The following is a 27,015-nucleotide window of genomic DNA, read 5'->3' on the forward strand; positions in this document are numbered from 1 at the left end:
ACTGGGTCAGTGCACAGGCATCCCACTACAGACATACTGTCACCATTTTGCTTATCCAGCTTGGAGCTTTCATGTGAGGCTTAATTTAGATAAATAAGAAACTGATACTTTAAATAACATATGAATAACAGTTAATATCTCATTATCTGAACTAGATAAATTCCAACTGACAATACAGTTGTGTTGTCAAGCATGTAATCTTCCTCTTGTTTGTATACTGCATGGGTTTGGAAATTAGAAACATACTATGAACTTACAATATCCACCTACAGCCATCAGTACTGAAACACCTGGAGGTATCAATAGTTTGTAATGAACTAGAGCACATACTGTAATATACAAAAAACTTCTCCTAATGATTAAGTCAGCTGCTTACATTGCTTATAAAGCTTTCAAATTTACTACTACACTGAATAACACACTCTCAGACTGAAGTATCTCTCTCTTTCTTACCACTTCCCACTCCAGCAATGCCAGTCATGAAAAATGTATTACAATCTGTACATGTGCTGTACAGGCACTTCTAGTTCACAGCCACTCATGAAAGACCATGCTTAAATAAGATGGCTTCTAATGGAGGTTGGCTAAACTCACCGCTCCTTCTTTAACAATACCTTTTCTCCATGTACAGCTAAACAAACAAAAAACGAAGAAAGGAGTAAACACAGAAATTTATCTTCCCCAAAAGCAAACAGAAAAAAAATAAACAAATAATAGTAGCACTCAGATAATATTGTCAATCAAATTTGGGTCCCAATGCATTACCCAGACAGCTAACAACTATTTAATGGCTTTGGCAAAGTAAAACATGCTATATATAAAAAGTAATGTTGTCTAGCTATCTAGGTACAAATACATTCATCATATAGCTAGTAACTAACATTGGCCAAGAGAAGTACCATAATACAACACTAAGAGCAATGCTAAGAGAAAGTGAAATAAAATCACACAAGTTAATGCACATGGCTTTACAAAATAGTGTTGATTAAAAAGATAAAAACTGAAATGTGTGGATTGCAAAACAACATATCTATGAAAACCAGAACACCTAAATGAGGCACCAAATATACAGAACTGAAATTTGCTGTTGCTGCCAAGAAACAGTAGCAGAGATATAAGCAATGCCCCTTTCAGGTAACATATACAGTATAAGATATGCAAATTAGTAAACACAACTGGAACAGAGGAACTAGTAAGACAAATGAATCTGCAGTGCTTCTACTGTATAAGCATTTAGCATAGCTGCACATTTACCACTGGACCCAGTTCTAGTCAGTATGTATAGATAGGAATAAATGAACTGTAAACAATGCAGCACAGAATGGTTATCACTATTTGAGGCAAATTATGAGGCAGTAGAAAGTATTTCTCACAGGATACAAGGGTATGGGAAAAAACACTGACACCTTTGCAGAATCCTAAACTGTGATATTTCACACAAAGAGTTCGTGGTACAGCCCATGCTTTCATCCAGTGAAAAAGACTTATTTCACTGAATCTGTGTGGAGTCTGCATGTCCTGTCTGTTTGTGTGGGTTTCCTCTGGGTACTCTGGTTTCCTTCCACATTCCAAAGTCATGCAGCAGGTGGACTGGATACTCTAAACTGGCTGGAGGTATGTGTGTGTGTGTGTGTGGGGGGGGGGGGGGGGACAACCATGGCAGGGATAGCCACCTGGCATTGTACACCTTGGCTCTAGATGATTGTCACTCATGAAGTGACACCCTGACCCATGTTCAAAAATGGGAAAAAGGGGTTGTGGCAGGATGGATGTATCAAAACTGTTTTGAAAGTGTAGAACTTTAGTTGTTTCTATATTTTTCATATTTTCTATCTTAATAAGACATTTAAGTTAGAGTATCATTGTTTTCTAATTATTGATTAGAAAGTCTAAACTATTATTTATCCTGAATATCAGAACATTCTTCATTTTTCATCATTTTTGCAGGATGTGAGTGGTCGTATCAGAAGTGACTAAATACTGTAATGTTTTGTTATACCTAAACTGCATCAGAAAATGGCTTACAAGAAAAAATACTCAGAACGTAGATTAAAGCACTGTCCCATTGACACAAGTGGACAGAAAGATGAGGGTGGTTGAAACAAGAGGCCTTGTGGATCCACATATGGAACATTTTTCAGACAATTATGAATATTAGCATGGCCACTTCATCCAGTACACAAAAGCAAAATGATTCTTAAAGCTTCAATGTTAAGCAGCAACTAAAAATGTAATGCTTAACTGTGCCGTAATGCGCAAGTGTACAAAGTGATGACTTGCATGAATTAGGCTTCTGCAGATCATGCACACCCTTACAAAAGGGAATATAGTCATTTACAGATGTATCTACTATGCAACTTCCATAAAGTGTACTATTGGCAATGCTGCATCCATTTATTTCAACAGAGAAAACTGATTCCCTATTTGAGCCCACTCTAGCTGAACAACCTAGTGCTACACAGCTAAAGCCTAATCTGCATACTGCCTAAATGCAGTTAGTCAAACTGAGTGGCAGATGGTTCAGAGAAGTCTGTAGTAATGCTCTAGTGGAATTTAGTGGCATGTTAATTACACACATCTCTGAATCCCATTATAGCCAAGGTCATCAACTCGGCCAAACTAGACAAAGTGCACTGTTCATTTGAGAACTACTTTTATGAATACGGTCCCCCAGTTTTTTTATTGAGGCAACAAGCATAATAACTGCAGTTAGATTTGAGCAAAGTTGCAGAAAGTGGTAAGAAGTCTGGAGGCTACTGAGGAGAACAGAATTTAACAGAAGAAAATAAGTGATTTAATGAATACCATTATTACGGAAGGACATCAAAAAGTATGAATTCCGAAACAATTCTTAACGTTTACTTTCAGATGGGTATCAGTGTTGTTCATCTTATTATAGTTTTCACTGCTTTGATAATGATATTTATTATATCTTACTGTAGTCACAATGTTCTACCTGATTTTCTGTTATGTGCATTGGTTATTTTCACCATGTTGAATTTTTTTCTTTTTTTCTGAAAACTCACACTTCAGGCTTAAATAATAAGCATGTCATTATTTGAATCAAAGATCTAATCAAAGCAAAATAAATTATGATCTTAGCTAGAATGAACAGACAAGCAAATATCTTCCTGCCATCATTTTCAGTTTGTGCAACTTTCCAAAAATGGCTGTGTAACCAGTCTGGTAAGCACCCATGTAGGAGCAAAGTGTCACAACTCTGTGTGTAGCTGTGTAAGTGAAAAGTGAAACATATAAAAGCAATTTAAAAGTGGGTATGTCAATAATATTTTACAAAAAAACAGGGAATAGCAGACTCGCTAGAATCAGTGGGATGTATTGACTAAAAATAAAAGTATAGCACATCTGAAGCAGAATGTACTATAAAAAGCAACTGTCGATATCAAACAATACTGACATCTGAAGGAGTCCATTTGACTTTGACTCTCACTTTTTCACATGAAAAGAAAATCGGGCAATATCAATCAATTAAGTTTCATTATGCCAGTTTTTGCTTGCCTTCCATTAATTAACTTGCAAAACATCCATAGCTAAACTAATAGAAATATTTTCACATAAACAATCTTTGGAAATACAGTCAATAACAGAATATGTCAAAATAGTTGCAAATGAAAAAGTGTCCACTTACCTAGCATGCTGCCAGCAATTAGTATGTCAAACAGGGTGTCTGCATAGCGACGATAATCTAATCTTGAACCAGTTACATCCAGAAATTTAGCTAGTGCCTCCAGGTCTTTCCCTGCTTCATTGAGGCCTTGGATAATTGTATCCCTGAAGACAGTAGGTTCAAATTTCTCTTTTTCATCTGCAAAAGAGATATGGCAAACAAATAGTTACAGAATTAATATCTCAGGTTTAAAAGATGAAAAAAAAACATTAGCAAATGCAGATACAACTGCTTGGCTTGGAGTAGAATCCAGCCAAGAGGAAGAATGTGCATGCCAAGAGTGAGCTGAAAACAAGTGGTAGAAAATTAAACTTTCTTACTGGCAAATACAAGAAATTTATCAAAAAAGAAAAAAAAGAGATTGTTTACTAAGATACACGTTGTATTGCAAAAATGCATCTGCACCTAAGTTATTTTATTTATTTTTCCTTTATTATTTTAATTTTACAGGTAAGTAAACAGAACTATTATGGTCATGTTTCCACCCTGACAGTTATAGCAACATTGACAGAAGTATATAATACAGAGTCATACAAAAATATGTAAGAAACAAGACCTTATTAGGTTTATACTTTTCTTCTATATGATAATATTCCAATAGGGTTAAAAAAATAGAACACATACTGTGATGATCACCTTGACTTAGGGGAAGTAAACATTTGTTAGGGTAAATATAACTCTTACAAACCCTAATGGGGTGGATACTAGGTTTAAACTGTTTACAGGAAAATTCTGTAGTTTTCAGAATTCTATAGTTTGGCTTCCGAACAGAATACTCTCCGAATGAGCTCAGTAATGAGTGATGAGGGCTATAAAAGTTATCAAAAATCTGAATCAGTGATGAGAAGTAGATAAATTGCTGACTCCAGTCTGAAAGAGGCACATATAATTAGGTGTCTCAAGTCTGACTAGACCCAAGTGACCCTGGTACTATTTTGAATGTTATCAGTCTTTAAACTGATTGACATTGTTCTAAATAAATCAATGTAGAGATCAATATGCAGATATGGTATTTGGCTCCGAGATTAATAGTTAAATTATTTATTAGATTATTTAACTACAAATATGCCCAGAATTTTCTACCCTCATTTAATATATGTAATATGACCATCAGAGTATTGGAAACAGAAAGAAATATCCTCTATAGCACCCTCTCAGTGTTTACAGTTCCATTTTCAAATTCCTTTGTTATGTTATTTAAGTGCAATATCATTCAGAGTAGGCTACAGAATAATTTTGTCTGTAAGTTAACTAAATATCATGATTTTAGTCCCTAACAGTTTAAGCATCCATGAACTCAGCCTATCTGTACGTGGTAAACCAGTTAATGTCATCATTTAACCATTCCCCATTCCATGAATAACAGCTGGTTCTTTGTAATATTTGCTTATTTATGTATTGCTTTTGTTTACTAGGAAAGCCCAGCTGGGCTTAGGACCTACTTTCAGTGGAGGCCTGGGAGAAAAGCTCCAGTACACTGACAATAACTTCTGACATAGATACTATATACTTAAGCATGGGAAGTGGTAGTTATACAAAGTATATACATAAACGTGAAGAGCAAGAAATCAGTAGTTAAAATATATACAAACAGGTGTGGTCGTATAGTGGCAATTGTTCATTAAATTATTTATACAGTACTGAGATATAGTGTTGGTTGTAATTTTACACCGTTGCTCTTTGCTTTATAAGAGATAAAGAGTTCTGCAAGGAGAGCAGTTAGAGGAGAGAACTGATAAATCAGGTGGAGAGCATTTGCAGTGCATCGAGTTGAGTAGGTATGTTTTCAACTGAAGCTTGAAAGACTTTACTGTTGGTTCTTGTCTAACTGTTTGGGAGATGGAGTTGTAGGTTTTGGACACTGTGTGAGTATAGGGAGCAGACAGCCGAGCTGTTAGGGATGGCTATAAGTAGTGGATGTTGGGAAATACTGGTGCAACATAGATGGGGGCAGGTAGGGGGAGGGTTGTTGCAATATGAGATTTAGCAGTGTTCGATAGATAGGGCTTGGCTTTATACACAGTGCCAAGTGTTTGGTGATTTTTCTTTTAATTACATGATCTATGTGGACATCAAATGTTAGTGCTTCATGTATATGAACACCTACTATTTTCATATGAGTAACTATCTGTATTTTGGTATTGTTAGAGGAGGTAACAAAGAAGGATGACTTTTTGATTGCAATGTGTTACAGAGTGAAGAGTAGTAGTTTGAATTGTTGTGGTTGAGGAATAGCTGGTTGGAGGTCGGCCAGTTTTCTGCTGAGGAGAAAGATTCAGCTGTTTATGGAATCAAGGTTTTTGCTGAGCAGATGATGGATGAGTCTTGAGTTCTGAACCAAGGTGGGTTTCTGATTATCAGGGCAAGTTCATTAACAAAGATGCTAAACAGCACAGTACCAAATATGGATCCTTTTGGGACTCCCAAGTGATATGGGGAGAAATGAAGAGATGTTAGTCAGCCATTTCATTGCTTGCTGGTGATTAGCAAAGTAGTTGGAAAACCAGGAGAGGAGCCTATCAAGACATAGGCTATTGAGTTTTTGTAGCAGAATAATGTGGGAGACAGTGATGAAAGCTTTAAAAAGACCAAGAAAGAGAGCTAATAATAGGTTTCCTTTATCTCTCTTTGTGTCAATTGTATTAAATATGCTAAACAAAGCCATGGAAGTGCTATGACAAGGGTGGAAACCATATCGGGAAGGAGAGAGAAGTGTTTTTTGGGTGATAATGAAGTAACTGGGAAGGAATGCATTTTTCAAGTAACTTAGAGAGGAGAGAATAGCGATGGGCCTATAACTAGTGAGTTCAGCTGATTGACCACCTTTATGGATGAGGAGGATGTAACATTTTTTTCCATAGGTATGGTACACAGGAGTCACTGATACAGTGGTTAATCAATATGGAGACCGGGTAAGCTATAGCCTCTGCTGCAACCTTTAGATATTCACCTGGTAGACTGTCAGGTGCTGGAAATATGGAGTTTTTTTTTTTAATGGTGGAGGTAGAGACTGATTGGAGGGAGAGGGAGTGTGGGGATTTTAGGGGTTGAAATGTGCTCTGGCTGTTTTGGTTGCTGTTATTGAGTAAGGATGACACTGAACTATTAACAGTTAGATTTAAATGGTTTGGCAATATGTGTGGAGTTGTTTAATTGTTGCTGAGGGTTGTTAAGCAGCTAAGTAAGGTTTAGAAGCTGATTTATGAAAGATCACAATAATTTGGGGTTATGGTGTTTAGCACTCTGCAGGTTCGTACAGTATTTTTTCAGACTTAGTTTGATATTTAGTTCTATTTTTGAGTTCTGTTTTTGAGTTCTGGTATTACTGGCTAGCCAAGGGGCAGGATTTGACTTAACTTTTTTTTCTGAGTGGGGCTAGTTCATTTAATATACTTAGGAATATGTTATTAAAGTGGGGTACAGCAACATCAAGAGGAAAATATTTTAGTGTTGTCCAATTGCACTGACTGAGGTATGAGATGAAGGTGTGATTTTCAAAATGTGAGAGGTTTTGAGCCACATTTCTGGATTTTGTTTTCTTGAAGCAAATATGGGAAGATGGTCCATTAAAGATTCAGGAAGATTTCCTGAAGTAAAGATTTTACTTGGGTAGAGGAGAATATCCAGTTTATGGTTGTTCGTCTATTATTTTTTTTATAATAGCAAGTGGGAGATGTGATGTCACCCCTGGGGTTCCGGATCTTGGCCAAGGCTCTTGCCACTCCCATTGTGCATTTTTAAGGCTATGCCCGAAAGACAAATCTTCCAATATGAAAGATCTCTCAAAAAGCAAATTTAAGGTCATGCTGATCAATGCTAGGAGCCTTAATCTGAAAATGCACTCACTGGAGGCTCTCCTCACACTGGAAGATGCCGATGTCTGTGCAGTCATGGAAACTTGGTTCAGGGCTGCGGACAGCACCCCTGCCTTACCAGGCTATACCTCATTCCTCACTTTCTGACCACAAAATGAGGTCGGAAAGACTAAGGGTGGTGGAGTCTCTATCTTCATTAAAGTCAGGTGCACCTCTAGACTGGTTTACCACCATGATGCACTGGAATTACACCAGGTGCAATTGACACTTGGCAAGACACCCATCCAAGTTATAGCTGGCTATACACCCCCCTCCATGTCTCAGGACACCCACTCCTCCTACCTGGACCTACTTGACTCCATCAAGGTACCCCCTAACACCCTGATCCTTGGTGACTTCAACTACTCCACCATAGACTGGATGAACTATTCCTGCACTAATGCACTCACCCAACAATTCCTTGACTTCATCAACTCTAATGCACTAGATCAGCTGGTCTCATCCCCTACAAGGAGAGATAACATACTGGGCTTGGTTCTCACCAATATGGGTGACTGCTGCACCACTCCCACAGTATGTTCTTCCCTGGTCAGATCAGATCATCAGTCTGTCTCATTCGAAGTTTCTATCCCACCCAACCCCCCCCCCCCAAGCCATAACAAGGCTAAAACTTTCTCAAAAGCTGACTACACCCTCCTAAGGGAGGGTATCAGCGGCTTCACACCACCACCCCCATCAGAGAATGCAGACAACTATGCTGAACTATACACCAGTGCAGTATACAAACACCTGTTCAACTGCATGGGCTCAGCCATACCCAACAGAGCTAAAACCTGCTCCTCAAAGAAATACAAACCTGGTGGACATCCTCTATCAACAGGCTTTACAACAAAAGGAAGAAACTGTTGTTCAAGGTTAAAAGGAACAAATTCCAAATTGGAAAATCTCCCTTCTCTGCCCCAACAAGCAAATTAGATCACTAGTGAAAAACTCCAAAGCCAATTATGAGTTGAAACTATCCTCCGAAAAAAAGGGAAACTACAAGTCCTTCGGTTATGTTAGGAACCTCCATGGCATAGCCCAAGTTTATTCCGAATTAGTACTTAATGGTACCACTTACATTGATCCTGCTGACTTAGCCAACCTACTAGCTGACAGGTTCAGCGCAAACTTCACCTCCTTATCGCCCCCTAAAGGCCCAGTCGACATCCCCGATACTTGTCCCACACCTTACTTCTCCGTAGACCAAGTGTTAAAGGCACTATCCAAGGCAAAGAACACAGCTTCCATGGGATCTGATAATATCCCAGGCTGTATTCTGCACCATCTCTAGCAAGAACTAGCTTCACCACTGAGCACCCTATTCAACCACAGCCTAATTAGAGGCTTCACTCCAGCAGAGTGGGGAACCGCAATTATCCCCTTGCACAAAGGTGGTGCCACTACTGACCTGGGAAACCATCACCCCATTAGCTTGACAAGTTTGATCTGTAAAGCCATGGAGTGTATTATTACAGATCTCATAAACAAGGGCATAGACAATCTTCAAACACTCGACCCCACCTAATTCAGAATTGTCAGGGGCAGATCTTGCCTATTGAACCTAGTTGACTTCTTTGAGACAGTCACCAAGGCCCTGGATGAGGGAAAGTCAGTACATACAGCTTACCTTGACCTGGCCAAGACCTTTGACACAATCCCCCACTCGGGCATCATTGAAAAGCTAACACAACTTGGTGTTAATCCCTATCTCGTTGGATGGGTGGCCAACTGGCTCACAGATAGGACCCACAAGGTCAAAATAGACGCCACCACCTCCAACAGCAGACCTGCCACTAGTGGTGTTCCCCAGGTATCTGTCCTGGGAACCCTACTGGTTGGTATCTACTTCTCAGAGACCCAGGCAAAGACAAAAGGCCTGTGGCTGACCAAGTTAGAGGATTACTGTAAGTTGGGTGCTGTCACTGACTCCCTAAATGACATTAACATACTGCAAGAGGGTCTCACAGCTACAAATAACTGGTGCCAAAGTCATGGCCTTAAGTTAAACGCAAAAAAATGTATTATCATACCATCTGGCAAAAACACAGCCCCTAATGATTACCACATCAACGGCAACTCCCTAAGCACACAACCCATGGTACTCAGGTTGACAGCAATCTCACATTCAACCATAATGTGGCAGCAGTGGTCAGAAAAGCTTTCTACTTGGTTCATCTCATAAGTAAAGAAAGTGCACCCAGAAAAAAGGAGGTTATTGCCTCTCTATACTCCTCCTTCATTAGACCTATAATTGACTATAACGCCCCATTGCTATGTACCTCTCCAAACACCTGCACCAACTGGATAGGCCACAGGAATACCTCACAAAGAGAATCCATGGCCTTCAACACCTGTCTTATGCAGACAGACTCAAATCACTATCCCTTTACTCTGAATCGTACAGACTGCTCAGATGTAATCTGTGTCTTACCTACAAGGCAATATCAGACCCTGCCATACTAGAGATGCTCCATATATTGATAGGACTAAATCTAGTATGCAATATCAAAAAAAACCTGCTGGAGAGACAGATTTTTCTCCCAGAGGCTGCCCCTTCTCTGGAATAGACTTCCCATACATGTCAAACAGAGTACCCTGCTGACCCTCTTCAAGCGCAACCTCGATGAGTGGATGGGAAACCACAAATTTATCCCAGGGGTTCCACCTGTCTACCTCATTGACAGGAGCAACAGGTGCTGACTGAGGTTTCTTTTTTGGGGATAAACTCTTGGCTAGACTTGTAAGGGTCCCAGGGCCATTAGCCTAGTAACATCCTATGATCCTATGATCAGTTCACCACGTCCATACAGATTAATGGTTTGAGATGAGTTGCTAGCGGACAGTGAGAGACAGTCAATATTAAAGTCACCTAGTATTCATATTTCTTGAGCAATGTTAGAGCTGAGCCAGCACAGGATGTCTTCTGTAGATGTATGATCATTACCAGGAGGGATATGGACTCCTATAATTTACACAGATTTGTGTTTGTCTAATTTGAGAGTTATGACTGCGATTTCTGCTTTGTCAAACTGGGGAGGAGTTACAAATGGTAGACAGAGCTGAAGGGTGTTTTTGTAGAATATTGCAACTCCTTCAGCTCTCAGATGTTCTGTCAGTTCTACAGAGTTGACTGGACAGAGTAACTCACTATTACAAGTTTAATTTTTCAGTCACTTCTCAGTTAGTACCTCAATGTCAGGCGAGTGTTGGACAAGCCATGCATAACTTTCAGGTATCTTGTTGTAGATACTTCTTATGTTAATTTAGGCAATGAGAAGACAAGAGGAGTTTGACAAGAGCTGTGTAGGGGCAGTGTGGTTTGTGGAGGAGGAGGGTGGGGGTGAATATAGAGAGGAAGTTAGGACTGGGGTGGGTGGATATCCTCACTATGTTTTAAGGCTTGGGGTAAACCATTTTAGTTTAGATTTTGGACAGACATTAGAGATTAAATGTAAAACTTACCACACAAACTAAACAGATATGTACATTTTAGAGGGAATAGGGTTGGAGTTGCATAATGGACTTGCGGTGGGAGCTGATAAAGTTGAGATGAGATAGGAGACACGAGTGATAGGAGGTTAGATGGAGGGACAGGAAGTAGAACATGTTAGCGGAGTGAATGGGTTGATTGGGATTGTTGTTTTTTGAGAGTGAAAGCTTTGGAGTTGATATCACTGTGTTGGGAGATTTCAAAGTGGCGGTCAGAGTATATAAAGCTGTATGAAGGTGTGTTTGATGTACTTCTATGTGACTGAATGGTGGAGTGAGATATTAGAGTTGGGGGTAAGATTAGCTGTATGAATGATTGTAGTTTTATGTATGTATATGTACAGGAAAATGTAATTACAAAATACTGAATTATTTAAATAAACTCAAAGTCATATTCAAAAATATGTGATGTATTTCAAAAAATTACTCCTCCTTTTATGGTTTGTCATTTTATTTTTTGAGTTTCCAGTGGATTTTCATTTAACACGATAGTAGTTAAACTCATACTATACTGGATTTTTTTTTACATCCTTTTACGCCCACTACTTGCCAACCATTAAAGATTTAGGCCCCCACAATCAAATAGCCCATTCATTCCTACCAAGGAGTGAGAGCTGATCATGGGAAGAAAGTGTGTTAGTTTCAGTGGGAGTAGAGAAGAGTGTGTGGGGTGTGATGTGTGAGCTGTGGGTGGTGCTTGAATAAAGATTGAGAAAGGGGGTTGTGAGAAGAAAGATGACTGAATGGAGACAGGGATTCCATCTTGTAGAACTGTAAAACAAATACTTCATAAAGTGTACTGTGGTTTAATTAAAAAACATAAGAGAACGTATTCACTTTTGAAAACTACATTGTACTACCTGGCACAGTCATAGCCAGCCTTAGGCATAGGCCAACTAGGCAGCCACCTACCTCCTCAATCTCCCTTCTTCACATACCTCCTTACTGCCATCAAATGCTCTTCCCTGACTTTCTCTCTAAATATAGCATAACCGGCCTATTTTTTCCTCACTTCATATTACAATTCCTGTTTGTATTAGATTAATTTACCTTTAATTTCTCTACAAACTGTCTAAAATTTCTATACATATTAACTGATTGTCATATAACTTGTATCGAGTTTTTACATTATGTCTAATTTGCTATAATTTTTTAACTGGAGATGCTTTTGTTTTATTTTTGAAGATTGTAAAATTATTGTCCTTAAAATGTTTTGCAATAATTTGGAGCTTTTCTCCCCGGGCCCCCACTGAAAATGAACTTCTACCCAGTTGGAATTTCCTGGTAATCAAATGTCAATAAATAAATAAATATCCTTTAGAAAAAGGAAGTTAACACAAAACCTGTTATTCTAACATTATAAGTTTATAAAAATAATATTTTAAATCTGTCCCTACTTTTAGGTCTTTGACCCCCCCCCCACCCCCCCATTATTTAAGGCTTTATCCAGATTTCCTGTGTTAGGAAGTTGAGAGGTATCTTTTGGTGTATATTTAATCTTACAAAATAATGTCATAATTCACTTATGTCATGTAAAGTACATTATTATTATTATTATATTTCAACAGCCTGTGGTTTGTAGTTTATTTGCTAGCATCCAAGTATACCTCCCAACCATACCAAATTACTCAGTTTTTACCTAGTTTTGGGGTTCAAATTATGGGGTGCCACAATTTCCAATTAGGACCCCTTCATTTCCGATTTTTTTCCAAGCTGTTTTTAAATTTTTTTTTTGTGCTTTTTGAGGTGACATCATCACATGTGCAATGATGTCAGCACCATCAGACTTTCAGAATTGAGCTCAAGGGTTCACGTGAGCCCACATTTCCGGCTGGCTGTTTGAATGTATCTGATCTAACAACTAGTTTGGAGTTTATTTCTGCTTGCTACTGCTCATCTTCTGGACTCATCTGTGCACAGTTATTTCTGCTTGAGTTATCCTGCTTTGCCTGGGAACGAAGGTATGTTTGTGAACGTTAGCTGCAAAGCTTTTTCTCATTATTAGCTGCTTAGGTACTGCTTTTATTTCTGCTTGTGAACATAGCTGCAGAGCTCTCATTATTTCTGTTTGTGAACATAGCTGCAGAGCTCTCGTTATTAGCTGCTTAGGTAAAGTTACCCTGCTTTTATTTCTGCCTGTGAACTGGTACTGGAGTTATTTTCTGCTTTGCTTGTCAATGAAGCTGTTCTTGGGTACTGCTGCTGCAGCACTCTCATTATTTCTGCTTGTGAACGTTCATTATTAGCTGCTTAGGTACTGCTTTCCTGTGTGTGTGTGTGTGTGTGTGTGTGTGTGTGTGTGTGTGTGTGTGTGTGTGTGTGTGTGTGTGTGTGTGTGTGTGTGTGTGTGTGAAAATGCCCCCAAGTTAATACACCTGGTGGCTACAGGTACTCAGGCTCAAACCCTGTACCTTGGGTACAGGGTAAAAAGAGCCTAAAGTCCCTATCCACCACCACTTGTGAATTTATGCCTCATATTTTTGTTCTTTTCCTCATTCATTAAATCTGTGGTTTTCAGGATTTTTGTGGCAAATCACTAAATGACTGAATTCACTAAATAATGATAGGCATTTGAATTTCAGACTTCATTTTCTTCAAAAAATAAATGGTAACACAAAACCTTTTATTCTAGCAATCTTCTAAGTTTATAAGATCAGTATTTGAAATGTGTCCCTATTTTGGGTCTGTATTCCCCCATTATTGACTTTGTCCAGCTTTTTTATGTGCTAAGATGCTGAGAGCTATGGTGTGAAGTGAGAACTGAATTCTGTATTCCTCCATTATTGGCTTTGTCCAGGTTTTTTGTGCTAAGAGGATGAGAGCTATGGTGAGAAGTGAGAACTGAATTCACTAAATAACCACTTAAGTTTCAGTCTTCCTGTCTTTCAGGAAACTGCTGATTTGGCATAGTGGTATGTTGCTCTGACTGTAGTGCACAGGGTCCTGGGTTCAAGACTTGGCAGTGAAATGCATAGTGTTAATACATTTTATTCTAGCAACTTTCCAAAATTATACAAGCAATGTTTAAAATGTGTCCCTGATTTTTGGCCTTTTGCACCCCCTCCCCAAAAAAACAAATTGAAAATAAGTGCAAGAAGCTGTGCAAGATGCCTATGGCTTACACTACTGTTTTATATATATATATATATATATATATATATATATGTATGTGTGTGTGTGTGTGTGTGTGTGTGTGTGTGTGGAAGTAAACTTTTATGATGGAAATGTTCTGAATTGGGAAGTTTTGTCATTATTGGTTCATGCATTTTGTTTCATTGCCTACTGGAAAAATGTTCAAACAATAAATTTAAAATGCGCTCTAACTTAAGTCTGAGTGTGTATACAAGCAATATAATTTAATAAGGTCAGAAAGGTGTATCAAAGAACGCATATATGTTTCTTGTTTTGTGTGGAAGGGGCCTATGATTTGAAAATGGTCCAAAGGTAATCTTTATCCACCACTGGCCAGATGCATTTTCTTTGGATGTGGTGTGGGTTTCAATGCTGTTTCAATGAATGTGAGTTTCAAAGTCAGAGAAGTTTTAATGCCAAGTCTATTTTCATTGTGAGACAGTATTGCTTTATTTAGCAGACATCGATTAGTGTTTGTGCATTGTGCTATAAAAATGTAAAAATAAAATCCAAATCATTGTAAAAGTAAAGCAGTATGCACACATTAGTGTTTATGGGAAATGGGGGGAAATAGCCAGGTAATGGGATATTGGAATGGCTGCAGGGGACTCTGGTGCCATATTATTGTTGTCTGTTCTTCAGTTTGCATTTGAAAGTTGGTATCCCACAATTCCATTGGAGTGGGTGGGTTACGTAATTATGTATGCAAATTTTACATTAATCAGCGTACAGATTTGTACCTATTTTTCATGGGCCTTATCTAGATTTTTGATGTTTCCAGGTTGAGAGGTATGCATCCAAGCAGTATATCTAATACCTCTCAACCTCTTTGAGCATGAAATCTGAACAAAACCATAAATAATGGGGTGACAAGTGCCTAAAAATAGGGACAGTTTTTAAATATTCCTCTTACAAACTGTGATGCCCATACACTGGCCCAGTAATAAAGGAGCCTCAATCCTCACCACTAGCACTAGTGAGGGGCAAGCACAATGTGAAGGATAACAAGTACACACACAGTAAAGTAAAATTTCCCTTAAGAGCACAGAGATCATAGTCAGTCTGGGGATGGTTTCTCCCTTTCTCTCTAGATCCCCAATAAGACTCCCCACTGGCACAGTTATAAAGTGGAGTCCTTAGCCAGGGTTCTAAGCCAAGTCCTCCCAGCACTCCCTCTGTCCAACTAGTGCTTCGTGCCCCTACCGAGGTAGCTGGCACACACACACACACACACACACACACACACACACACACTTTGAGATATGATTTATATACAAGCACACAGACACTCTTGGAGAAGGCTGGCACAGGTTCACTAGCTATGCCCCTTCTGCTCAGTCTATAAAGTAGTACTCCACTGCCACCAGAACCCCTACTTATCAGCTACTATAAGGCCCTTCCCAGAGGGTGACCAATTCCACTGTGTAATATTGATGTTATCCAATTAGTAAGTGTGACCAAACGTTTACGGCTATTCTAGAGTGGCTTAGTACAGTATCACCAAATACATGCAAGTACTCTTAAGAGCTTAAATTATCTCTACACAAAACAGCCACAGTTGAAAAGTTTAAAAATATTTAATAATACATAATAAAAACACAAGACAATACTCATCAATTCAACACAGTGCTAACAGAGAGTTCAGAAATATTAGGAAAATACTTTAAAACAATATTGTAGGATAGTCTGACATAAATATAGAAAACAGCTAGACTACTCCGGCTATATTCCTATCTGTCTCTAAGAGAAACTATGTTCTAAATTCTACGTACAAATGCAGGGTGATGGTGAGTTGTTGTCAGCTTCCAAACAAAATACAAAATGCTATTCTTTCTTTCTGTCCTTAAACTGATAATACACAGTACTGCTGAGTCACAGAACTTAAAATTTTAACATGTCTTTTTGTAATCTGCACCTGCAGGAAGCCACAGCAACAAAATACACTTTATATGTAAAACCTAGTAATTATCTTGTCTTAAAACAATAGAAGAATTTCCAGCCCAGACATGTGGTCTCCGAGCTTGAGATCAAACAGTCATAAAATGCTTTATTTTCAGCTTTCTTCCATCAGGGTGCACTGTGGTTACATTTTTGAAACTCAGAACATTCACAATTTTCTTACATTTGTTACACAAGCCTGTGTATCATATTAATATTTACAATGACATAAAATTATCTAGCTAGGCTGGCAGCCTTCATACAAACTTAGAAAATTGATAACACAGAAGGTTTTGCGCTACCATGAATTTTCTGAAGAGTATGAAGCCTGAAACTCAAATGTCTTTCATTATTTTCCGATTTTAATATTTAATGACTTGCTAGTGATTTGCCATAAAAACACAATTTTATGAAAACGGGACCAAAATATGAGGCAAAAATCTGGACTTTATGTGAAAATCTGTACAGTTGAAAGGTATATTGTCATTATAGTGACTTCAAACATCACTGATTTGCCAGAAAAGCACAATTTTTTTGAGAAACAGAGTTTACACCTCTCAACTGTACAGATTTTTGCAGAATGTCCAGATTTTAGCCTCATATTTTTGGTCCCTTTTTCATAAAATTGTGATTTTCTGGCAAATCACTGGGATGATGATTAAGTCAGTAAATGATGACAACCATTTGAGTTTTATACTTCAAATCCTTCATAAAATGTATGTTAAAACAAACCCTGTTACTCTAGCAACTTTCTAAGTTCATAAGAGCAATATTTAAAATATGTCCCTATTTTTGGGCCTTTGTCCAGATTTCTTGCACAAGAGGTTGAGAGGTATGGAATGGACCAAAAATATGAGACAAAAATCTGGACTGTTGACAGACATGGAAGAACTGTGTTTTCGAAGCCAAAAAAATAAAGCATATACACGTTCTCCTGTCTTAACCACTGTTTCTGTAATCTCTTCTTATGTGGCAACATATTGTTACTTGCATCTTTTTAAGAAATGAAAAACAGATATTTTCTTTTCCAAAACATTGTTAGCTAATTAAGGTCCAGAAACAGAAATCAAAAACTCTGGTAGTGTATTTGCAGGAAAAAAAAGCTGCTGCTACTCCATTCAGTCATCATCTTCACAATGTCTTTTTCAAGTTTTTAATGTTGGACAAGTGTGTTTTTTGACATTTTAAAGAAACTATTTTCTCTCTGTTTAACCTAATGAATGTAATCTACAGACTAGACAAAGTTTGTTACAACAAACTAATCCAGACAGATACCAGTCAGCAGACTTAAAGTCTCTCCTTGGTATTAATGCGAAACAGCTAGTTTTAGGAATTCGGTATTGATTGAAGTGGTGCAAATAAGCTCCCTTAAATGTATACATGATAAGATGCTCTATGCCTCTTCAGCCATGTTTGCAAAATGTTTGTTGACTTACTCAAAAATCCACCCCAACTTACAAATTGTTTTAGTATTGTAATTTATTGACAAATAAAACCCTTACTCTGTACAGCAAATATAACTGTCAAAGGTTTGTATATAAAAAAAAAAATCTTTAAGCATTTAAATATTAATTAGCACCATATGGGTATATATATAATACCAACTCTTGTATAATAAATGCATTATAATTGCTTTACTGACTTTGGTTATGCCTTACGGCAGATAACACCCTGGACCTAAATATACCTCAGCCATCTGGTGCAGCACAGTAGGAGCCAGCAGCTGCAAATAAAGAGGACACATCTATTTTCCATTTAAATAGGAGAGAGTGAGAAATATTAACTTTGTACTGAACTTTAAATCTCCTGAATCCCCAAGCCCAACAGGCAGTCAGGCACTGACTCACGAAGCTGATGTCATCACACACACCCCTGAATGTTGATGACGTTGCAGGAAATGCTGGCAATGCGTGATGATGTCAGCTGTTACTGAAAATTGAAAATAAAAATAAAAAAAAATAAAAAATTGGGAACTGAAGGGGCCACTTGGGAATTCATGGCACCCCATTATTTTGCCCTCAAAACTGGTAAATTCCAAGGATACCTCTCAACTGTACCAAATTTCATCATAACATTTCCACCTCAGTGCCTTATACTCCCTTATCATTTGTTCTAGTACCCTTTTGAATGGAAAAAAAATGAGCTCTCTTGCGGTTTCCTTATATGTTATACGCTCTGTTCCAACACCATCCTAGTCACCTACCTCTGTATTCTTTGGAGCTGTATGACCAACATTTTCTTACTAGGCCACCAGAAGTGCACACATTATTCCAAGAGTGACTTTTCCAGTACTTAATGAATTGGCACTATTCCATTTCTATCAGTAGGGTCCACACCAGCATCTGACTTGCTTTATTCCTACCCTTGTACTTGTGCCTGCTGATTTAGGCTTTATTTAAATGATAACATCTAAGTCCTTTTCCTGATGTGGATATTTTGGTGCGACTACCCTAACTGTACATTGATGCAGGATGATACATTTGCAATTAGTGAACTGAAACTGCCACCTTTTATTCCATGTATCTAGTCTGTTATAAACTTGCTATCAAAGAATCAAGTGGGGTTTGGCGTTATTGGCTTGAATTTGTCCATTAATGGCTTGCTGGAACTGAGCTGAACTGAGGTGGACTACCAGCCACAACTGTGAGATTCCAGATGACCTGAGGGTTCTTAGCTTTCCAAAAAACGTAGGTTGCCTGTTTTTTGCTTTATTCTACTATTTACTGCACTTTTATTTGTGTTCTGTAAACTAAACTGCACTGCTTGTACTGTATTTGTCTGCCTTATTGTGCCTGTTAAATTGTATTTTGTTGCTGTTTTCACTGTTTATAAAGCTTTTTTTATTTTGCTAATTTCACTGATTGCAAAGTAATTGTTATTACTTTTCACTGTTTGCCATGCATCTGTTCGGTTTGTTCTATTTTCTCACTAATCAGTGTTTTAAACAACTGATTTGTTTGTTGTTTAAATCATTCTTTAGTGTCTCCTTGCTGTTTTTCTGCTGTTTAAATCTTTTTGTGCGCTCCCTGCCTAAATTAGTGTACCTAGCAGCTGTAGCATAATCCTGACACAGGCTTGCTGCATCTGGGTCTGTTTGTAGTGGCTGATGTATTCTCAGTACATTTTCCAAGCCATCTTTGATTAGAAGGGGCACTTGTTTGTAATAGCTATTGTATTCTCTGTACATTTTCCAAGCCATCTTTGATTAGAAGGGGCCCTTCTGCATCCTGTTTGTCTGCATTTCACACAGCATTGCCATGCAATAGTGTGCTATAACCGGACAGATAATTTCGACAATTTTTCCCTTAGATACAACTGTAGTACATTAGTGTAGTCCTCATCTTTAGTACATTTTTGGTCAAAGAAGTATTGCTAGTGATCTGTGACCTATTAAATCTCCAGCCAAACACCCTGTCAGAAACACCCATCTAGAGAGCACCTCCTAGATCAGTCCTGAAGGCACTCACTTTGTGATAACATTTCTTCAAACCTAGCATTGTGCAAAGTTGGATTACCCATGTTTCTCCTGCCAGCCTTGTTGACTTGAGTCTCCTGAGGCAGTGTAGCAACTGCCTCATGTACACAGACAACAGTCCACTAATAACTCACTCTAGTATGAGAGATGTATCTGCACAAAGAATCTTGAATCTCTGCTCTCTAGCACTTGAAACAGTAACATTGAAGAGGTTGTCAATTCACCCACCACTACTCATAGTCATAGTACATATCCAGCACATAAATCAACATAATGAGAGGTTCTCTCCAAAAACTTACTGAAAACACCAGAGACCTCCAGAACAGGACTGTTACAACTAACAGTTCCCACAGCACCCATGACACATAGCAACACCAGTGTCTCACCTACCAAGCCCTTAACGCATCAAACACATAAACCACATTTTCTTGTCACTGGAGACACCATAGTGAGACACACGGTTGTTGCATTCACCAGGTTAGACAAGGAGAAAGTCACATTCAGCTGCTTGTCTGGTGCCAGGATTCGTCAGATCACACATGCACTCAGGTCTCTTGGCAACAACTACTAATATGGCTGTGTCATAGCTCACGTTGGAGTGAATGACCAAAGATGCATCTCACTGGACTATATAAAGAGACATGACAGAGCTCTCTGAGTATGTGTCCCAGGCAGGTATGTCCCTAGCCTTGAGCAGCATATTACCCTCACCTAGAATGATGCCACAGAATAAACAAAAAAAGATCGATTTCAATAATTGACTTGATTTTTGGTGTCTTTCTAAGGGGATCTAGTTTCCGTCAGCCTGGGATGACATGATCAACAAACATCGCTGCTTTGCCAGAGACAGTTTGCAACTGGCACCATTAGGTTTTTGGCTGATGGCAAAGGGTCTTGCCTCCCCCATAATACCCTTTTTAGGCAAGGTCTCAAAAACAAAATTGCTGACGTGAAAATTGCCAACTATAACTAAATAAGGGTTATGCTGATAAACGGTAGGAGCTTAAATCAAAAACTGCAGACCCTGGAAGCACTCCTATCACTGGAGGATGTAGATGTCTGTGCAGTCACAGAAACCTGGTTCAAGGCCTCAGAGAGTACCCCAGCCTTGCAAGGCAACAGCTTCAGACCACAAAATGAACGTATGAGAATCAAAGGAGGCAGTGCATCTATCTATATTAGAGATAAATTCACCTCCTGACTAGTTAGATAGAAAAAGGAGTTGCTCCTAGTTCAGATTACTGTGGGTAAGACCCCCATTCAAGTTATTGTTGGTTATAGATCCCTCTCCATGGATCATGACATGCATGAGGTCTATTTGACCAAACTGGAGTCAATCCAAATATTGCCAAACACTCTAGTCATGGGGAGTTTCAATTATCCCATCATCAACTGGGAAACCTACTCTAGCCCTAACTCACTAGTGCAAAAGTTCCTTGACTTTGTTAACTCAAATGTCCTGGAACAAACTGTTTAAACCCCAAAAAGAGGAACAAACATACTAGATTCGGTCCTCACCAACATGAAAAACAGATGTACTACAGCAACTGCCAGACCCTCATTAGTTAAATTAAACCACAAATTTGTCACCTTTGAACTGGAACTAACACCAGAACTCATAAAGGGTGAAGTTAGATGAAAAACTTTCAACAAAGCAAACTATACCCTCCTAGGGGAAGGTATAAATGTATCTAGGCCCCATCCCCAGCTGGAAGTGGTAACTACACCAAAGCTTACACTAAAGCCCTGTACAATGACTTGTACAACTGTACAGACTCAGCTGTTCAACAGAGAATCAAAGCCAGAGCCCCAAGTAAAAACAAGCCACCCTGGTGAACATCCAGCATCAACAAACTTTACAACAAACGCAAAAAGTTGCTGTCTAGAAAAACTAAGGTGAAGCCCCAACAATGGAAAAGCACCCTCCTCAGCCTCAACATGCAAATATGACATGTCAAATCCACTAAGGGCAACTTTGAGAAAAACACAGCAATCAGAGCCAAGGATAACCATAAGTTCTTTTACAGCTACGTATGCAGCCTAAAAGGGAAGACCCAAGCATATGCTGAACCAGTGACTAACAGTATCACACACACTGATCTCGCAGAGCTAGAAAACCTGCTGGTGGACAGATTTGGTGAAAATTTCACTCCCTTATCCCCTCCAAACTTATCAAAAACCTTGCCTCCAACTTCTCCCCCACCCTACATATCTGAAGATCAGGTCATTAAAGCTTTGTCTAAGGCAAAAAAACACAGCCCCTATGGGACCAGATGACATCCTAGGCCGTCTTCTAAACAAACTAAAACATGAACTAGCATCAACATTTACTACCCTATGCAATCACAGCCTAACCACAGGCTATGTTCCTTTAGAATGGAGAACAGCAACAGTTATTCCTCTCCACAAAGGTGGCTTAGCAACAGACCCAGGGAATTATAGACCCATAAGTCTGACCAGCCTCATCTGTAAGACTATGGCACATATCATCATGGACCTCATAAATAAAGACATAAGTGACCTCCAAACCCTGGAACCAACCCAATTTGGCTTCATCAAGAGCAGATCCTGCCTGTTTAACCTGGCGGATTTCTTCAAAAATGTGACCAGGGCCACTGATGAGGGCAAATCTGTACACAAAGCATACCTTGACTTGGCCAAAGCCTTCAACCCAATCCCACATGCAGGCATTACCAATAAACTTAGAAAACTGAATGTAAACCCCTTTGTTGTAAAATGGTTTGCCAAATGGAACACAAACCGATCACATACTATCAAAGTGGGGGACTTCACATCACAAATGACTGCAAACTGGGCGCAATGATCAAATCCCCAAATTATGTCCATAAACTTCAAAAGGGTCTTACACAGACCAATGACTGGTGTCTTAGTCATGGTCTCAAACTAAATGCACAGAAATACATCATCATTCCCTTCACTAAAAACTATTTCCCTTCACGCTATCAGATTAACAACAATACCCTATGTACCTACGAAGTGGTAAGCGATCTGGGATCACAAGTAGACTGTGACCTTAACTTTGACCACCTTCTGTCTACTGTTATAAGGAAGGCCTTCTACATAGCACGCTTGATTAGCAAAGGTATCACCTCTAGAGCAAAGGAGGTTATAGCCCCTACATACTCATCACTAATCAATCAACTATTCACTTGAATATAATGCCCATTTTGGGTGTACTGCACAAAACACCTACAGCAACTAGAGAGACCTCAGAGGTTTCTAACAAAGAAAATCAAGAGACTCCAGCACATGCCTTAAACAGACCGACTAATGTCCCTGTCACTATACTCAGTATCATATAGACTTCTTAGGGGAGACTTATGCCTGGCTTACAGAGCAATCTCCATCCCAAACCTAATGAATTTGGCTGCACCTCTGTTAATCAAATGGAACTAGAGCTATCCATTCCAGGGACCTAAATATGGCCTGTGACTTGAATAGGATGTGCTGGAGGGATAGATTTGTCTCCCAGTGACTGCTGTATCTTTAGAATAGGCTGTCAATTCATGTGAAGCACCTCTATGACACTGTTCAAAAGGAACCTGGAAGAGTGGCTGGGGCACCATAAATTCATACCACGGATAGCATGCACAACCCTTCTTGACATGGGCAGTCATTACTAAATACAATCCTGTATGGTATTATATTGTGATGAAAAGGATAGTCTTGAAATGACCTCTGGGTTGATAGCCTACTAACCTCCTATGATCTATGAAGACAACAGTTTTTACACCTGCTATAGAACTTCACACAGTTGTCATTAAATCCTTATGAATTTTCACTGGAAATATGCTGCCCCTCAGCTGAGAAAGTGTTAAGATGCACCCCTGAAACGTACTGCATAGTATTATACAGGTGGTCACATGTCACCTCTGTGATCTCAGTGAGACTGATGGAAAACAGAAGCATATACGCAACATCGTGTGTAAGGTTACACTTCAACTATCCAACACGGACATAAAACATTTGCTTCATTATTAAAATAAGGAACAAATAAATGTGTATGCACTGTAGTGCTAGCTCAATCATTTGTTGTTCACGAAGAAAGTAAAAAAAGCTTAGATCCATCTTGAAAGAAAAAAAACATACCACAGAATTCAAGACTCCAGACAACAGCACATCACCAAAACATCCTGGTAAAATCACCATTATTTCAGCAAGAAAATATATCTTTTCCTGAAACTAGACAGTGAAGCAGTACATTCATCTAGTATTCAAAGAATAATTAAACAATAAGAGGTAATTAAACAAACAATGGTGATTTTTGAAACTGTCACCCATTCTCTGTGGAAAGGAATGTGAAAATGGAGAAAGACTTTCTGTCATAAATGGAAGCCAGGTGACAGATATACAGAAACTTCTACACATCAGCACTTGCTCAGACAAAATCTTTTTCCTCTGAAAATTTCTTGTAAAGTACCTAAACACTGATGACTGATTATTTTAGTTTATTTGCAGCATGGAATAATCTACTTTGAAAAGCATTTGATTTTGCCTTTTGGAAGACAGATAAGAAAAAAATCAAGATATGAACAAGACCCTTGAACGTTTGTGGCACATTATCATAACATGTGAAACAAAAATCTGTGTTGATGATCAATTCTTGTTTTAAAATTTACAGAAAAACATCTTAAAGGATGAGAGAATTAACACACCATATCAAGTATAAATAGACTTCCTCCCTGCTCTAGGATTAAGAAATCAATTGGCAAATGAAGACATTGTAAGTTGACTATGCAAATGTATTATAAAATAGATCTGCATGCATACAAAAAGGCAACACACCTGTAGCATGGATACGCAAACGCATGTATGCACACACACACACACACACACACACACACACACACACACACACACACACACACACACACACACACACACACACACACACACACACACACACCTAAATACAAGTATGATAAGAAAAACATTAGCTAAGCTTTTATTATTATAAAACACTGGGAAACTAATCGCAAATTCCACTTAAATCCCTTTGTGTTTCCTCTACGGCATATAAAGCAATGAATTGTTGTAGACTTTGAAAATGAAAGCAGTAATGTTTAGGATGAAATGTATGCAACATTTCAAAACTTTTCCACAGATACAGCACTCATGCTTAAGACGACCAAAGATATGATGATATCACACAAGTTGTACTAATGTTTTCAAAGCAATAACAGTCAAACTAACATCTCTGAGTATGATTCTGAAAAAAACATTGTAGCATAAAAGAAGAGATACAGATTGATGGCACAAGTGTAGCAAGTTAAAAGTAATAATGAAACTGGCATTATTTCATGACTGAAATCTGAGGCTGGGATTTATGCAGTGGTTCTGCAGTATGAAATGGTGAAACTGTGTGATGTGTAGTGCAAAGAAACACGTTTAATGTCATGCAAATAAGCAACATTGAATACATACACACACATACACACACACACACACACACACACACACACACACACACACACACAAAACTGAGTGAGTTGGATCAATTCAGAGAAGTGTAAAAATGCCTGACGTTACCAGGAACGAATGGCATGATTTATATAGTACATGACAGGAACAATATTAAACACTGGAATAGCAGCAGCAGCTCAAACAGACCAGCAAGTGTTACCAGCTGCTATCAGAGCCAGTGCTGAAAATGTGGCACACTCTGGCCTCCCACAGAAACAAAACGAATACAGGCACAAGCAGTCATGGCAATACTATGCAGACGCACAAACACAAACACACACACACACACACACACACACACACACACACACACACACACACACACACACACACACACACACACACACAGTGTGCAGGTGCAGAAGCATCCAGATGCCCACACATACACAAGTTGTGCATACCCTACATGTGCTATGTATTGGGGGGAGGGCTATTGTAATGGCCACAAGACATTTCATGGGATACAGTGGTACATAGGATGGGACACTATCAAGGCTCTACATACCTGCAGAATTACAGTAATATATGGGGGGGGGGACAAAATAATAGTTGTGGTAACTTTGTGGATACAATGAAACAAAGCCACAGAGAGCAACACAAGCATGGTATATACCATCTAAATAATATGTCTTGTCTACAAGTGTACAGGTATGGGTATGGCCACCCAAGGAGACAATGCCTATAGAAGTTAACAGTCTGGAAGACTGACGTGCTAATGATGGCCTTCTTCTAGTAATGGAGTGAACTTCCTGTCTAAGGGTAGTGTAGACCTGCAGGTCAGGGACCAGATCTGGCAGGGCATAATGAGGGAAATGATGCAGTGGGGGTATGATATGTCCCTATAACTGATACAAAGAGGGTTATAGACATGATCTCCCATGCAAAACAGATGATTTGAGGTAATCACTGTGGATGGGACCACTACTGGAGGGGGGGGGGGGTGTTGGAACACAAACACTGAATAGCTGAAGGAGGTTTGGAGTTCTTGCTGTCTCCCTCTGGGCAGGAGGTCCTCAAATCAGGTGCTGGCTTGGATATGGTTACAAGCCTGGAATTTACTACACGTGTCATTAGGCAATGCTTTAATTAGTACCTTTTATAGGTTCATAGATTCATAGTTTAGTACTAAGTGCTTTAGTGCTTTAATTAGTACCTTTCCAAAATCAATCCATTTTGTATAGCATTTATTGGTAAGGTGTGACTCAGTGCTTGTCCTTTACAGATATGAGTGTCATGGTTTCATCTCACACATACCGGACATATCTGATCTGCTTGGTCATCTACCAATTGCATATTCAATGAGAGGGAGTCATGACTGCTGACAGAGTGTAGTTAGGACTGGGTATCATAACAGTGATACCTTTTTATATGACTGCACTTATGACACATGGCAGTCTTGTAATCTAATAGAACAGAAGTAAAAGTTCATAAGTTCATACATTTGTATACAGTGCTTAGGACAAAGACCATCAAAGCACACTAGTTCCATTAATTCAGGGTTATAAACTAAGTTTTCAACTCAATTGTTAAGATTAAATTAGATATGTAAAATGTGGTAGAATTTTAATAAATAGAGAAAGTCTGCCTCATAAAGTTGGAATTCTAGATGTCAGATGTTATAAAAACTTGTCTCAGACTGATTCTACAATGTTTTATAACTAACCAAGTTTCTTGATACAATTCAGTAATAAACAATGTTTGTAAGATAGTATTGAGAAATACTTTGTATGCCACTATTAGTTTCCCAACTTTAATATGTCTAGTATAATGAACATAGTTTTAGAAATTTGCTTCTATATGCATAACTCATGTTACAAATTTAGTGCAATGTTTTTAGTGAATCATCTTTAAACTGATTCAAGAGTTCTAAGTTTTCCTTTAGTATAAACACTAAATTCATTGTTGTACTCAAAAAAATGTTCTTGCATATATATTCTGTAAAAGGCTGCTGG

At 38.7% G+C, this 27,015-nt stretch overlaps 1 protein-coding gene across 3 annotated transcripts in view; it reads right to left on the reverse strand.

Annotated features, from left to right (window-relative positions):
* Nucleotides 1-27,015, reverse strand: part of BZW2 (basic leucine zipper and W2 domains 2) — a 1,069,944-nt gene that overhangs the window by 655,419 nt on the left and 387,510 nt on the right. For all 3 annotated transcript variants that reach the window (XM_044064746.1, XM_044064744.1, XM_044064745.1), the window contains exon 3: nt 3,650-3,826. In XM_044064746.1, the coding sequence (XP_043920681.1) occupies nt 3,650-3,826 (177 nt within the window). The remainder of the gene's footprint in view (nt 1-3,649; nt 3,827-27,015) is intronic.

Source organism: Protopterus annectens, chromosome 3.part0 (genome assembly GCF_019279795.1).
Source record: "Protopterus annectens isolate FY-2018-M chromosome 3.part0, PAN1.0, whole genome shotgun sequence".
Taxonomy (NCBI): Eukaryota; Metazoa; Chordata; order Ceratodontiformes; family Protopteridae; genus Protopterus; species Protopterus annectens.